The 15,551-nt window shown below is 43.9% G+C and overlaps 1 protein-coding gene across 4 annotated transcripts in view; it reads left to right on the top strand.

The window, feature by feature from the left end:
- Positions 1-15,551, top strand: part of PHF20 (PHD finger protein 20) — a 158,081-nt gene that overhangs the window by 33,806 nt on the left and 108,724 nt on the right. For all 4 annotated transcript variants that reach the window (XM_054045843.1, XM_054045842.1, XM_054045841.1 and 1 more), the window contains exons 4-5: positions 212-296; positions 2,663-2,742. In XM_054045843.1, coding sequence (XP_053901818.1) covers positions 212-296; positions 2,663-2,742 — 165 coding nt within the window. The remainder of the gene's footprint in view (positions 1-211; positions 297-2,662; positions 2,743-15,551) is intronic.

Here is a 15,551-nt window from a genome sequence, read left to right as displayed (position 1 = left end):
TCTAGCCAAATATAAATTCTTCCTTATGCGCAAGTGCTGCTGCAGTGGCTGCTTGTTGAAGGATATGGGGTGTTTTTTCATTTTTGCTTTTTTACTTTTAACAAAGAAACAGTTCTAGTGTTTTAATGAAGCAGTATATTTTAAATCTTCCTAATTTTGTTTCTCTTATTCAGTAAATGTAAATTCTTAGAGTTTTTTTTTCTCTTTGTAGGGATTTCGTATAAATGATCAGGTATTGGCTTGCTGGTCTGATTGTCGTTTTTATCCAGCCAAAGTCACTTCCGTTAACAAGGATGGTAAGTCCCCTATTCATTTTGTTGTACTTAATAACTGGATAAATTTAATTGTGTTCAGAATTTCCTCATGCTTCTAGAAAACATAGCACATCTCTGAAAGAAAAGTCATTATACTACAGTAAGTTAATTTTACAAAAAAGTTGTTTTTCAATTTTGTAATTTCTCATTAAATGCTATTGGTATGTAACCAGTGGGTATGTTGTGCATTTTTCTAGTGGCTAGCACGAGCTACCAAATGACCTAACTTGGGAGGAGAATCAATTAATGACAAATTTTTTTAGCCACTTCATATAATTGCTAAAGAAGTGTTGGCAGCAGAGAACAGGCACAATGTAGTCTTTTTTGTCATTGTAAAGGAGAGGATACAATTTGATGGAAGACAAATTCTTTCTCTAAGATTCACATACATGCTTTCACCCTTAATGTATTTTTTCTATACTTGGAAGACACAGGCTAAATAAATAAAATACAAAGATCTTTTTTAAATATCTGGGACCTTCTTACCATTACTGAATTAATCTTCCTTGAAATGCAGTGGTCTGAGGTTTCTTTTCTTTTTTCAGAGGTGCACAAAGCATTCTTCCACCAAAACTACCTCTGTATTCTTGATGAGTGTGTCAGGCCCACTATTAAATACATAAGTATATTTTTTGTTGAAATTTAAATTATTCTACATTTAAATCAGGTACGCTTTACTTTCAGCAGAACGCGTTACTTTCCTCATCATAGAAGTTGGAATTTAAATTTGTTACCTACAGTATGCTTCCTGGAAAATATACTGTAGGGAACACTGTTTGGGAGTTGTAGGCTGGATCAGATAATAGAGTATGGTCCAGTACAATTTTTAAAGTGTCAAAACAATGAAGCGTGCGTCACTTTCTTTTGGAGCAGCAAAGAGTCCTGTGGCACCTTATAGACTAACAGATGTATAGGAGCATGAGTTTTCGTGGGTGAATACCATGCATCCAAAGAAGTGGGTATTCATCCACGAAAGCTCATGCTTCTATATGTCTGATAGTCTATAAGGTGCCACAGGACTCTTTGCTGCTTTTACAGATCCAGACTAACACGGCTACCCCTTTGATACTTTCTTTTGGAGATTATTCCACAATTTAATACAGCTCTCTCAAAGATTATTTGCTGTGGGCATCACTAAGAGATTATAGAGATTTACAGAATAATTTTCAGCCTAATGATTCTTAATATAGATCACTAAAATATGAGAGAAAAGGGTAGAAATGTGAAACACTTCAGTTTGATGCACTGTTATGCAGGAGCAGAGTTTAGATGTATTCAGCATCATAATTACTAGGCTCTTCTCTTGCCAAGCAGGATTTAAGGCATTTATACATTTGTTTGCAACTTGGTCATTAGACTTGGGTACTCATTGTTAGTGGATTAGAGTCTCATGTGGAACTGTTCAGCAGCTTATTACAATTTTCAGATATTAAACATTTTTTCATGTGTAACAGTCAGCAATTGATTTAATATAGGAACTTTAAAGTTTGTCATGGGTAAATAGCTATTTGGGGGTAAGGGTTTTTTTTTTTTTTTTTTTTTAAATCTATAGGAATATTTTCATAATTTAGGAGAGTTGTAAAATAGTACTACGAGCATCTCAGTTGCAGAAAGCAGATCCTACAGGTTAAACCAGTGAGTCTTAAACTTTTGTACTGGTGATCTCTTTAACATAGCAAGCCTCTGAGTGCGACCCTCCCTTATTAATTAAAAACATTTTTTTGTATGTTTAACACGATTATAAATGCTCGAGGCAAAGCAGGGTTTGGGGTGGAAGCTAACAACTCGCGACCCCCCACATAATAACCTCGTGACCCCCAGTTTGAGAACCCCTGGGTTAAACACACAGGGCCATTTCCTACTTCCTGCACTCCCTTCCTTCAATGGCACTACCAGTGTGAGTACTGTAAACAGGAAGGAATTGCTCATATTCCTTCATTTGACTTTGATCCCTTTTGGATCTGTTAGTCTCAAAATTAATTCTTTTGTTTTATTTTTTCAGTTGAAAGCATGGAGTCTAAGAAATAATTTCATCAATCCCAATGTGCATGCTTTCATGTGTATTGACAATACATTTTTTTACTCATGTTTTTTATTAGTAAACTTGTTCTTACGTTAATATAGATGAAACTAGAAGAAATAAACTGTATTCTCCCTTCATACATGTTTCGTGAAAGAAGAGGCTTAAAGTTTAAGGATATAAATTTTCGTAACCCTAAAAAAGTGAACTTTTATTTAGAACCAGATGTGCATCTCTAGAACTGGAGTGTTCAGTGTTTATTCTTTGAATAATTATCAAAATGCAAGTTAAATTACACTGTTAATCGGGATGTGTTCTCAATTTTTAGGTACTTACACTGTGAAATTTTACGATGGAGTAGTTCAGACTGTCAAAAATATTCACATCAAAGCTTTTTCCAAAGATCAGGTGAGAAATGTTGTGTGTTTTCCAATTTAATTCTAAAAGACTAGCTGTTTCTTAAATCTGAATTCAGTTGATTTGTTCATGTTCACATCAGTGAAAAATCCATCAAGTGAACACTTAACTAATTTTTGTTTTTATCTAGAATCTTAGCCAGTAAATGATTTTAAATAAATATTCGTAATTTATCACTACAGGAATGTGATTTAAGTTTGTATCATATCTGTCATGTATTGTCAATACTTTAATCAGCTCTGCCCTAATAATATCCTGTGAAAACTTTTTTGTTTTTTAAACGTATACCCATCACACAGTTGTTCCTGAGCACGTGTACACGCACTTCTTAAAATAAGAGACTAGCTGATCACTGTCAAATAAAATGTCAGACTCCAGCTCTAGGTTGTAAACATAACCCACAGTCATGTCCTTAGGCACAAGCTGTGCACCAATTCTTGAAGGCCAGTAGGCTGGGCATCTGTCAGACTTGTGGAGGAAGTGAATTCTAGATTTGAAGGCTCTTCATTGAGATGCCCTGCCAACAGGAATTGTCAGGTGAGAGTCTGTTGGCTAATCTCTTCTGTTGTCAATACAGAAGGAGATCCTGAAAGAATCTTCATTGCAATGACAAGCGGATTTATTTTATTTAAAGTGTTTCTTTTATATAACTGAATGATCTTTTTCTGAAACATTCTGCATAATAAAAATTAAGTTTTTCTTTGATTGCATATGTCCATTCCTCTGAAGGCGTGCATGTGTGTGTCGTGCACTGGTGCTGGAGATTTTTCCCTATCAGTAACCATGGGGGTGGCTACTGATGCTGGATAATATCATTCTTTTGTAGTTGTAAGGGAGATGCTGTGCTGGACAACATTTCTGGTATGTTGTAGTTTATCATAATTAGGGACAAAGAGTAAAATTTTCAGAAGAACCTGAATGACTTAGGAGCTCAAGTCCCAGTAAAAGGGGAATTAGCTTCCTAAGTCATTTAAGTCCTGTTCTGCCAAAGCCAAGACACTCTCACCCTCTACCCCCCAGAGCCCAGGGATCCAGAGGGAGAAACACAGCCTGATGCTGGATCCTGGGCTTGCAAGGAGTTTCCTTCCTTCAGAGCGTGCTGGGAACTGCAGCTGCTGGGAATCCCCCCGATTTTCTATTTGTGAGCTGGGCTCTGCCAAGTCCAGCAGCCCCTAGTGGCGGCCAGCAACTATGCAGCCTATTTTGGGGGGTCAGGGAAGGAAGTTCTGCATGCACAACATGAATTTCTGAAAAATTCTGCATTATGCACTGGCGCAGAATTTCCCCAAGAGTAAATGTGTGTGACCCATAGTAGGCCTCCCATAGGCGCTGTTAGAGAGTTAAGATGGATAATCGGATGAACATGCACTCCCAGTACGATGCTGTGGCCAAAAAACTAATGTGATCCTGGGATTCATAAGTAGGGGGATATTGAGCAGGCATAGAGAGGTTATACCTTTGTTTGGCCCTGGAATACTGTGTCCAGTTCTGATGCCCACAGTTCAAGAGGGTGTTGATAAATTGGAAAGGATTCAGAGAAGAGTCAAGAGAATGATTAAAGGATTAGAAAACATGCCTTCTATAGACTCTAAGAGCTCAATCTATTTAATTTAGAGAAGGTTGGGATGACTGGATTACAGTCTATAAGTACCCACATAGGAATAAATATTTAATAATGGGTTCTTCAGTCTAGCAGAGAAAGATATAACATGATCCAGTGGTTGGAAGTTGAGGCTAGACAAATTCAGACTGGAAATTAGGATAATTTTTTAATGGTGAGAGTAATTAACCATTGGAACAGTTTGCCAAGCATTGTGGCGGGTTCTTCATAAGTCACAATTTTTAAATGAAGATTGGATGCTTTTCTAAAAGATCTGTTCTAGAAATTATTTTGGGCAAGTTTTCTGGTCTGTTTTATATAGATTAGACTGATCACATTGATCCTTCTGGCCTTGGAATCTGGTACTCCTGGGGGAATTCTGTACCAAAAAATTAAAAATTCTGTGCACAATACTTTAAAATTCTGCACATTATATTTGTCAAAATAACACAATATAATTACACCAGTTTCAATAATTTTGGTAATTTATTTCAAAATACCTGTCAGCAAGTATATCTGTAACAGTACCAACAAAAAAGATTTCCCCCAGGAGTGGAGAGTTAAATAAACCCCTACAACAACCCAGTTCCTGTTTCTCTGTTATGTTTTTGTTTGGTGTCTTGATCTGGGTGTGTCACACTTGCCAGGTGGGCACATCTTGAGGGAAAAATCCACCCCTCCAGTCTCAGACACTCGCACCGCTTACTTTGCAGAGCCCAGCTGCGGAGTGTCCCCCAGCCAAGACATCTGCAGCCCCTATCTCCCCATAGCCCAGCTATGAGGCATCCCCCCGGAACTCCTGGCCCAGATACCCGCATCCCCTACTCCCAGAGCCCAGGAATCCAGAGAGAGAAACAGCCTGGTGGTGAGGTCTGGACTTTTATGGAGTTTCCTGCACGCTGCCGCCTCCTTTCATGAGGTGCTGGGGACTGCAGCTCCAGCTCTCCCTTCTTCTGGCCATATCCTGTATTTGTGAGCTGGAGAGCTGGGCTCTGCTGGGTCCAGCAGCCCCTGGTAGTGGCCAGCAACTCTGTAGCACCTATTCCGTGGGGGGGGGGAAATGAAATTCTGCGCAGAACGTTAATTCTCTGCAAATTCTGCATTGCGCAGAGGCACAGAACTCCACCAGGAGTAATCTATGAACTATGTGGTTAAATCAGTTTATCAAGGGTTACTGGATTTGGTGGCAAGAAAGTCACATTCATCTGTTTTCTAAGACTGCAGATTCGTTGTCCGCAAGGTTGAAAAAATTGTGTTTATGACTGTGTTTTTGACCCTTCTGTGTATGTTCCTTTTACTAGGGAATAGGCTGTACAGATTCTACCACAGAACATTGGCTATTTGTTGCTGAAAGGGGGGAGCTAGGTTTCCAGATTTTCTTATGTCATGAAGCAGTGTGGACAGTGGGCATTCAGAACAAAGTAATTCCTTCAGTTCTAGATCTGTAAAGAGTGAAAAATGCTTTAGCAGGCTACATAAATAACATATGATTGGATCAGATGGACTTGGTGTGTGTGGTGGTGAATCTTTTTTTCGGGGGGGGCCATCAGTCTGCTTTTGGAATCACTGAAAAAGATGATGTAATGTCCAAAGATGGGGTTCCAAGTTCTTATCTTAGGGTATGTCTACACTACGAGAGTAGTTCGATTTTACTTACATCGAATATGTGGAATCGATATTACAAAGTCGAACGTGTGTATCCACACTAAGGACAGTAATTTGACTGTGTGAGTCCACAGTAACAGGGCAAGCGTCAACATTGGAAGCGATGCACTGTGGGCAGCTATCCCACAGTTCCCGCAGTCCCCGCTGCCCATTGTAATTCTGGGTCGAGCCCCCAATGCCTGCTGGGGAAAAAAATGTGTCGAGGGTGGTTTTGGGTAACTGTCGTCATCCAACCGTCACTCCCGCCCTCCCTCCCTGAAAACGCCGGCGGGCAATCAGTTCGCGCACTTTTCTGGTGAGTGACAGCGTGGACGCCACAGCACTGCGAGCATGGAGCCTGCTGCGACCATCGCTGCAGTTATGACCGTTGTCAACACCTCACACCTTATCATCCACCTTTTCCAGAGGCAGATGCGGAGAAATCGGGCGAGGAGGCTACGGCAGCGCGGTGAGGACATGAAGTGTGAGAGTGGCACAGACCTGTCACAAAGCACGGGACCCCACACCGTGGACATCATGGTGGCAATGGGTCATGTTGATGCTGTGGAACGGCGATTCTGGGCACGGGAAACAAGCACGGACTGGTGGGACCGCATAGTGCTGCAGGTCTGGGATGAATCACAGTGGCTGCAAAACTTTCGCATGCGGAAGGGAACTTTCATGGAACTTTGTGAGTTGCTGTCCCCTGCCCTGAAGTGCAAGGACACCCTGATGCGAGCAGCCCTGACTGTCCAGAAGCGAGTGGCCATAGCCCTCTGGAAGCTTGCAACGCCAGACAGCTACCGGTCAGTCGCGAACCACTTTGGCGTGGGCAAATCTACCGTGGGGGTTGTTGTGATGCAAGTAGCCAACGCAATCGTTGAGGTACTGCTGTCAAAGGTAGTGACCCTGGGAAACGTGAAGGTCATCATAGATGGCTTCGCCGCGATGGGATTCCCAAACTGCGGTGGGGCTATAGATGGAACTCACATCCCTATCCTGGGACTGGACCACCAGGCCAGCCAGTACATTAACCGAAAGGGCTACTTTTCAACGGTGCTGCAAGCACTGGTGGACCACAGGGGACGTTTTACAAATATCAACGTCGGATGGCCGGGCAAGGTTCATGACGCTCGTGTTTTCAGGAACTCTGGTCTGTTTAGAGGGCTGCAGGAAGGTATTTACTTCTCGGACCACAAAATAACTGATGGGGATGTGGAGATGCCTATAGTGATCCTCGGGGACCCAGCCTACCCGCTAATGCCCTGGCTCATGAAGCCCTATACAGGCGCCCTGGACAGTGAAAAAGAACTCTTCAACTACCGGCTGAGCAAATGCAGAATGGTGGTGGAGTGTGCTTTTGGACGTCTCAAGGGGAGATGGAGAAGCTTACTGACTCGCTCTGATCTCAGCGAAACCAATATCCCCATTGTTATTGCAGCTTGCTGTGTGCTCCACAATCTCTGTGAGAGCAAGGGGGAGACCTTTATGATGGGGTGGGAGGTTGAGGCGAATAGTCTGGCTGCTGATTACGCCCAGCCAGACAGCCGTGGGATTAGAAGAGCCCAGTGGGACGCGCTGTGCATCTGGGAGGCTTTGAAAGCTAGGTTCCTGAGTGAACAGGGTAACCTGTGACTATTACGTTTGTTTACAGAGAAGCTGAACCTGCCCCCGTTTCTTTACCCAGTGAATGTTCACTATCCTCTCCAGTTTCATACCCTGTTCACCCCCTTCCCCCACTTCCAGCACACGTTTAAAAATAAAATCACTGGAAATTTGTTAATGAACACCGTTTTCTTTATTACTGTTTTTGCGGTAAAGTGTTGAAACTGGGACGCAGACTGTGGTGGGGAGCGGGTGTAGTATAGTGATGCAAAGGACGCTTCTAAACTCGAGGAATGACATGCTCCTGTTTCTAGAGTGGTCCGCACTGGTGGACTGGTTGTTTCAACGGAGCCTGCCACCCCTCCTGTTTGGGACTCTGTGTGTGGGGGCTATGTGACTTTCTGGCAGGGGGAGGACAGTTACAGATCCCCTGCTGCGTGGCTCTGTGATCCAGGATAAGGACCGCGGCATAAGATCTCTAACCGCCCTCCCCCGCCACAAAGTCACATAGCCCCCCCCGCCCCCCAAAATGAAAACCATCTCCCAGACTGACCAGGGTGCCTAGTGACTGCAATGTGTGTGTGACCTGCTGCTGAACCTGCCCCCGTGTCTGTACCCTAGTAAAGGTGACTGTCCTGTCCAATTACCAACTCCCTTCCCCCCCTTCAAACAGACTGTCCTCTTAAAAAAAAAAAAAAAAAAAAACCATGATGGAAACAGTAATTAACAGAAGCGTATTTTTTATTAGCAACTACGCAGTTAGGGGATGAAACTGGGATGGGGGCTTGGGTGAGGCGGGAAGGAAAGGACTTATCAAATTTTGGGGAATGACAGCCTTCTGGTACTTGAGCGGTCTGCAGGGGTGGAGTGACAGTTTTCACGGACTCTGCCGCCCCTCCTTCTTGGTACTTTGGGTGAGGGGGGTATGGGACTTTGTGGCGGGGGAGGGTGGTTACAGATAGACTGCAGTGGGGCTCTGTCCTCTTGCCTCCGGTCCTGCAGAACATCCACAAGGCGCCGGAGCGTGTCCGTTTGCTCCCTCATTAGTCCCAGCAGCGTTTGAGTCGCCTGCTGGTCTTCCTGCCGCCACCTCTCCTCCTGTTCGCTGTGTGCTTGCTGGTATTGCGACATGTTCTCTCTCTCCACTGGGTCTGCTGGGTTGCCTCAGCTCGGGAGCAGCCCATAAGTTCTGAGAACATGTCGTCCCGTGTCCTTTTCTTTCTATGCCTAACCTGCGCCAGCGTCTGGGAGTGTGATGCCAGGGTAGGTCGGGAGACAGTCACAGCTGTGGGATTGGGGAAAAAGGGAGTGAATTCCTCAGAAAGATAAATTTTTTGGTGAACAAAGAACATAGTCTTTCTCTGTGAACAAGACCATGCACAGCACCTATCACATGCGCACTCAGGACAAGGTCGAATTTTTGGCCTTCGCATTCAGTGTCTGGGGTCTTGCAGTGCAGATCAGACAAGCGCGGCCGGACAGCGGAATTTGGGTAGCAGGCTGACATGGTAAGCCGTAGACTTGTGGCAGCTTAAAACTTTAATAATAGCAGTGCCCTCCTTTCACGTTCAAAGCAATGCTCCTAGCGTTGGCCAGTTCCTGCTGCCAGCAATCCGGCAAGCATGAACTCTGCCTCTGTCCCACCCCCTCGTGGCTGTCCCCGGGAAAGATCCCTGTATGCTGCCCCTCTCCCGCCTCCACCGCATGGCTGTAAACGGCCGGTTACAGTTCTGTAAAGGAACAGGCAAGCAGTCCCAATACTAACATTCCCCTAATTCAAAGCAGGTCACCATGAGCGACATCACTCTGATGCGGATTTCAGAGAGCGACAGAGAATGCATGCTTTGTGAAAGCCTGCAAAGACCAGGGCCGTATGCCGCCATGCTCTGCAAGGCAATGATACCCGGAGTACTTGCCGCTAGCCTGGCGTGGGAACGTTTCCTACTACGGAGGACAGAACAAGGCCGCTCTCCCAAGGAATCTCATGCAAAGGCTTTCCAATTACCTCCAGGAGACTTCATGGAGATGTCCCATGAGGATTTCAGCTCTATCCCCGGACATATAGACCGAATTTTACTGTAGCTGCACTGGCAAGGACTACACAGTACAGCGCCTAGGGCAAACCAATCATGATAAACCGGACATTGTTAGATTTTTTTGGCAGTAGTTGCACTACCAAAGACTAAAACTTTAAGCGCGTAGGGCAAAGTAATCATGAAAAACCCACTGTTAATATTAATGTTCTGTTCAAAATAAATCTTTACATGTTTATAACACTTACCGACTGATCCTTCCCCTGATTCTGGGTCCGGGTTAACGCCTGGGGACGGTTGGTAGGGGATCTTAGGTGAGGGTGATGAAGAGGTCCTGGCTGTCTGGGAAATCAGCGTTGTAAGCGCTGTCGACTGCCTCGTCCTCCTCATCTCCTTCCTCGTCTTCCCCGTCCGCTAACATCTCCGAGGAAGCGGGCGTCGACAATATCCCATCCTCAGAGTCCACGGTCAGTGGTGGGGTAGTGGTGGCGGCCGCACGTAGGATGGAATGCAGTGTCTCGTAGAAACGGCATGTCTGGGGTTGGGATCCAGAGCGTCCGTTTGCCTCTTTGGTCTTCTGGTACCCTTGTCTCAGCTCCTTGATTTTCACGCGGCACTGCGTTGCATCCCGGCTGTATCCTCTCTCTGTCATGGCTTTGGAGATCTTCTCGGAGATCTTTGCATTCTGTCTTTTCGATCGCAGCTCCGAAAGCACAGACTCATCGCCCCACACAGCGATCAGATCCAAGACTTCCCGATCAGTCCATGCTGGGGCCCTCTTTCTATTCTGAGATTGCATGGTCATCTCTGCTGGAGAGCTCTGCATCGTTGCCAGTGCTGCTGAGCTCGCCACGATGTCCAAACAGGAAATGAGATTCAAACTGCCCAGACAAGAAAAGGAATTCAAATTTCCCCTGGGCTTTTCCTGTGTGGCTGGTCAGAGCATCCGAGCTCGGACTGCTGTCCAGAGCGTCAGAGTGGTGCACTGTGGGATAGCTCCCGGAGCTATTAGCGTCAATTTCCATCCACACCTACCCTAATTCGACATGGCCATGTCGAATTTAGCACTACTCCCCTCGTTGGGGAGGAGTACAGAAGTCGAATTTAAGAGACCTCTGTGTCGAACTAAATAGCTTTGTTGTGTGGACGGGTGCAGAGTTAATTCGATTTAACGCTGCTAAATTTGACATAACCTCCTAGTGTAGACCAGGCCTTAGACTTAATTGCTTGGATTTTCTCTTATCCTTAATAGATTTGGGATTACCAATAGTGCAAGTATATTTGCTGTAATAGCTATTTCTGCTTATTGTATCCCCATTTAAGGGGGGGGAGAGGTTTCAGATTTCTTTCATTCTTTAACAGAGTTTCTCAAAGATTGGAATGTTTATCCTCCAATTTATTGATCAATGAGATCATGAGACTGAAGTCTGGTCCCTACTTTGGTAGCCTGTATTTATTGTGGAAAGTTTTTCCTAGTGGCTATATGACCTCAACAGTTTCAGGGTTGGAAGACAGAACCTCATTGTACAATTTGAAATAGTTTTGACATTTCATCCATATTTGATTTTTACAATTTCATTTATTTTTTTCTGTGTTTTTCTGAAGCATTAAAGTCTTCCAAGTAGAGCTTAGTTACATATCTTAGATATTAAAAGGGATATTAGCAATTTATTACCTTCCTATCAGAAAGTATACAAAATGAAAACACTGTTTCAGACCAGTGGCTTTTGAACTGGATCAAATAGTGTATTCAGACATGCTGTAGCGTAGCTGGGGTTGCTGTTTGGCATTTTGGCAGATGATTTGATTTAAGTCTGGAATTATCCTTTAAAAAATATTTGAATAGTATTTGAGTTTTGATATCTGTGTTAATGAATTGTGCTGATAATCTGTTGCTCGGTGAGTATCTGAATACAGTAAAATCTGCCTTAGTGACCAGTTCTGACGAGGGGCCACCTGTCATGAGTGACTACTTGCAGAGACCGTGGAACGTTTTCCTCCCTATAACATTTAACTTAGTTTCTCAAAGTGGGGTCCGTGGATCCCTGGGGATCCCCGAGGGTACTCAAGGCGGTCCGTGGGCCCCGCTGAGCAATTCCTCCTTCTCCTTCCCTCAACTCCTCTTCCTCCCTCTATCTCCTGGAGGTTACTGAAGCTAAACTGGGAGATATTAGGTGCTAAAAGTCAGGTGGCACAATGGGGCTAAGGCAGTGTCCCTGCCTACCCTGGCTCCACGCGCTGCCCCCACCATGAGCGCCAACTCCATAGAGCCCATTGGCTGGGAACTGCAGCCAATGGGAGCTGCGGGGGTGGTGCCTCTGGGTAGGGACAGCATGTAGAGCCTAGGAGCCACTTCCAGAAAGATCTGCCGCGTTGCTTTCGGGAGCTGCCCGAGGTAAGCGCAGCCCGGCCGGAGCCTGTATCCCAAACACCCTGCCCCAAACCATAGCCCTCACCCTGCACCCAAAATCCCTCCCAGAGCCTGCACCCCTCAGCCTTCCTGCACCCAAACTCCCTCCCAGAGCCCGCACCCCCTCCTGCACTGCAACCCTCTATCCCAGCCTGGTGAAAGTGAGTGAGGGTGGGGGAGAGCGAGCAGCAGAGCGCGTGGATGGAGTAAGTGGGGGGTGGGAAGAGGTGGGATCGGGTGGGACCTTGGGAGAAGGAGTGTGGCGGGGCCTGGGGCTGAGCGGGTTGGCTTGGGGATCCCTGAAAATTTTTAAATCAAAATGGGGTTTTCGGGTTGCTAAAGTTTGAGAACTGCTGCCTTATAATTTAACTGTGAAGAGCAACGACTTGTCAGCTGTGACGACTGACAACATTTTCTTAGTCCCATCCATAAAAACAAACCTGTAGGAGAAACTGATCGTCGCTTCAGTCTGGTTTTTTTGATGTTTCCAGCAAAAGATTTTTTTCTTTTGTACATTACGGTTTCTGCAATATAGGGCCTCATACTCAACAGGAACTGGAAATCGAACTTGAACAAACAGGAACTTTAAAGGAAGATGTGAATGTGTACACTATTGTATGTCACAGTTTAAAGCTAAAAGAAGTCGTAATGGAAGAGAGAAAATGCAAATCCAACGTGTTTCTTACACTGGAGCAACATGTTAAAGCGGTATTGCAGCTAGAAGCTTGTACCAGTTGCCATCAAATTGCCGAACAGTTTGCCGTTGGAAAAACACAGATCCAAAACCTGTTACAATGGAAGGCAGAAACTCCTTGCTGATATGTCAAATGCAAAATCTTCAATGAAAATTAAATGTGCTAAAACTAGAAATGAAGTCAATTTTTTCACTTATCACTGTCGCTCATCATGTAAATGTGTCTGGGTCAATGCTAAAAGCGCAAGACATGAAATTCACAGAGGAGTTGGAAAACGGAGTTTAAAGCCAGCAATGCCTGGCTTGAATTGTTTAAGAAGAGTCACAGCCTTGCCTTTGGTATAGCATGCAGGGAGCGTGGAGACATTAATCAAGATGTGGCTTCAGATTAGAAGCAAAAGTTAGCTGAAGTCATACAGGATTATGAACCCTCTGAAATCAAGAATATGGATGAAACTGGGCTGTTTTTTAAAGACAGCAACATTAGCAAAACCCTTCATATCAAAGGCTAGCAATGTGTAAATGGGAAATATTCAAAAGAAAGAATCACCCTTTATTATGCACCAACATGAATGGACATAAAGAAAAGCCTGTACTGACTGGTAAATCCCAATGCCCACGAGGCTTTGGCAAGTTGAATATCAAAGAGTTGCCTGTAGAATATGAATTCAACAAAAAAGCATGGATGAACTCCGAGCTTTTTGAAAAATGATTACAGAGATTTGACTGCAGATTGCTACTATCGAGGACATAAAATTCTGTTTACGGAAAATGTCCCATGCCGCCTCCTTGTTAAACTCAAACATTAAACTCTGCTTCTTTTCCCCCAAAAAGCACCTCTGTGTAACAGCCTATTGATGCTGGGGTTATTGAAACCCTAAAACTGAACTTTCGGAACAGGCAAATTCAATTTATTCTTCATCTAATGGAATCTGGTGTAACTTCCTTGGGTCCAGTGCATTTGAAAAGGGTTTCACTCTTCGGTGAATACACTGGGTTCATTGAGCATGGAGTGAGACTGAGCCAAGCACCATCAAAAAATGCTTTGCTAAATGCAGACTCACCAAATGAAGATGTTCATCTAGAAGATGAACATGAGCTTCCTCTTTCGGCAGTTAACATGTTGCAAAGTCTTTTTGGGAGTGCTGATTGAGAAGATGTACCAGTTTGATGAGAACCTTGCAACAACTGATGAGGTCACTGACAGGTCAATGCTTGCTACAAAACTAGAAAATTTCAAGCCATGTGATGACTCTCACATGGACACACAAACTGATGATGAAGGGGATAGCAATAGTGCCTCTGAACCCCGGTAAGAATAATTTTTATGACTGAAGCCAAGAATATGATTAAAAACATGAAAGCATTTGCCATTCAAAAGGGCAATAACCGACTTTTAGAGCTATTCAGTGATGCAGAAGAAATGGTAAACATGCTCCTCCTGTCACAGAGGCCAAGAATAAGTGACATTTTCAAATAAATACAAGCTACTGTAGACTGAAACAAAGACTTTCTGATAACACAGGTAATTGTAAAAATTCTTTTGTTTCAGTGTAGAGAATATGCACTTTTATTAGTGTACTGAATTACCTCTTTTGATTAACACATACTGTTCTACTGTATTAATAAACCCACCAAGAGATTTTTAAATACAGTACTATATTGTATACTATATGTAATAATGTTCATGTAACATTGCTCTACAGCCAAAATGCTTCTGAAATAAATGTAGTCAAACTTTACAAATTCTGGGTCACTGAGAACGAAAATGATGCTTAAAATTATTGATTGGCTCTAGTTTTCACGATATGCTATTGGGTCAGTATATACGACCCTTGCCTTAGTAATAGCGGAGGATGAATGAGTTATAAAGGGAAGGGATCTCAATTTAAACCAGAAATGACTAAAATACATCTTTGACTGGATCTCTGAATAAATCTATGACTGGGTTTGGACAGTACTTGCTTTTTATGCAAAACAATGAATGATGCAATCTGAAGCTGGTATTGCTTCATACATGATATGAATTGCATCATGTTATTCCTAGAAGTCATGGATGATACAATCATAACAAAGCTTACATCACTCTGCTGAACAAATTGCCCTATATCAGCTCTAGAAATCATACAGTGTCGTGCTCTCTTATTTGTCAGTGTTTGATTTTGCAAAGGGACACATTTCTGTTTAGCCAAAGTGAGCAGAGATGCCTTGTACTTGTGTGAACAGTGTAGATAACTTCTGCTACGTTTGTGGTGAAGTGACTTTTGTATCACAAAAGCGCAGTAAAACCACTATGGTTAAGAAAGCCTATCACCTTTATTTTGGCTGCAAAATTGGAGATCAGGACAAGAGGTGGGCCCCACACATATGCTGCAACACTTGTGCAACAAATCTTTGCCAGTGGTTGAACAGGAAAAGGAAATCTATGCCTTTTGCAGTGCCAATGATTTGGAGAGAGCCAACAGATCATACCAGCAATTGTTACTTCTGCATGGTGCCTCCAGTTGGGAAAGGTGTGTCAAAGAAGAAAAAGTGGACTGTACATTAGCTATACGCCCAGTACCCCACGGAGAAGGACTGCCGGTTCCTGATGCACCAGAATCATTCTCACTTGAGTCAGACGAGGAAGAGGATGAAACTTCTGGTCCTGAACCATCAATGTCCCAGGACCCACATTTTCTCCCATCCTCCTCCTCTGAACCACACCTCATAACACAAGGTGAACTGAATGACCTTGTCAGGGATTTGGAACTACCCAAGAGTAAGGCAGAGCTATTGGGCTCCAGACTACAGCAGTGGAATCTCCTGGCAGGT

Source organism: Malaclemys terrapin, chromosome 12, assembly GCF_027887155.1.
Source record: "Malaclemys terrapin pileata isolate rMalTer1 chromosome 12, rMalTer1.hap1, whole genome shotgun sequence".
Classification (NCBI taxonomy): Eukaryota; Metazoa; Chordata; order Testudines; family Emydidae; genus Malaclemys; species Malaclemys terrapin.
Note: the sequence above shows the minus strand (reverse complement) of the source record. Positions and strands in the feature narration are given on the sequence as shown.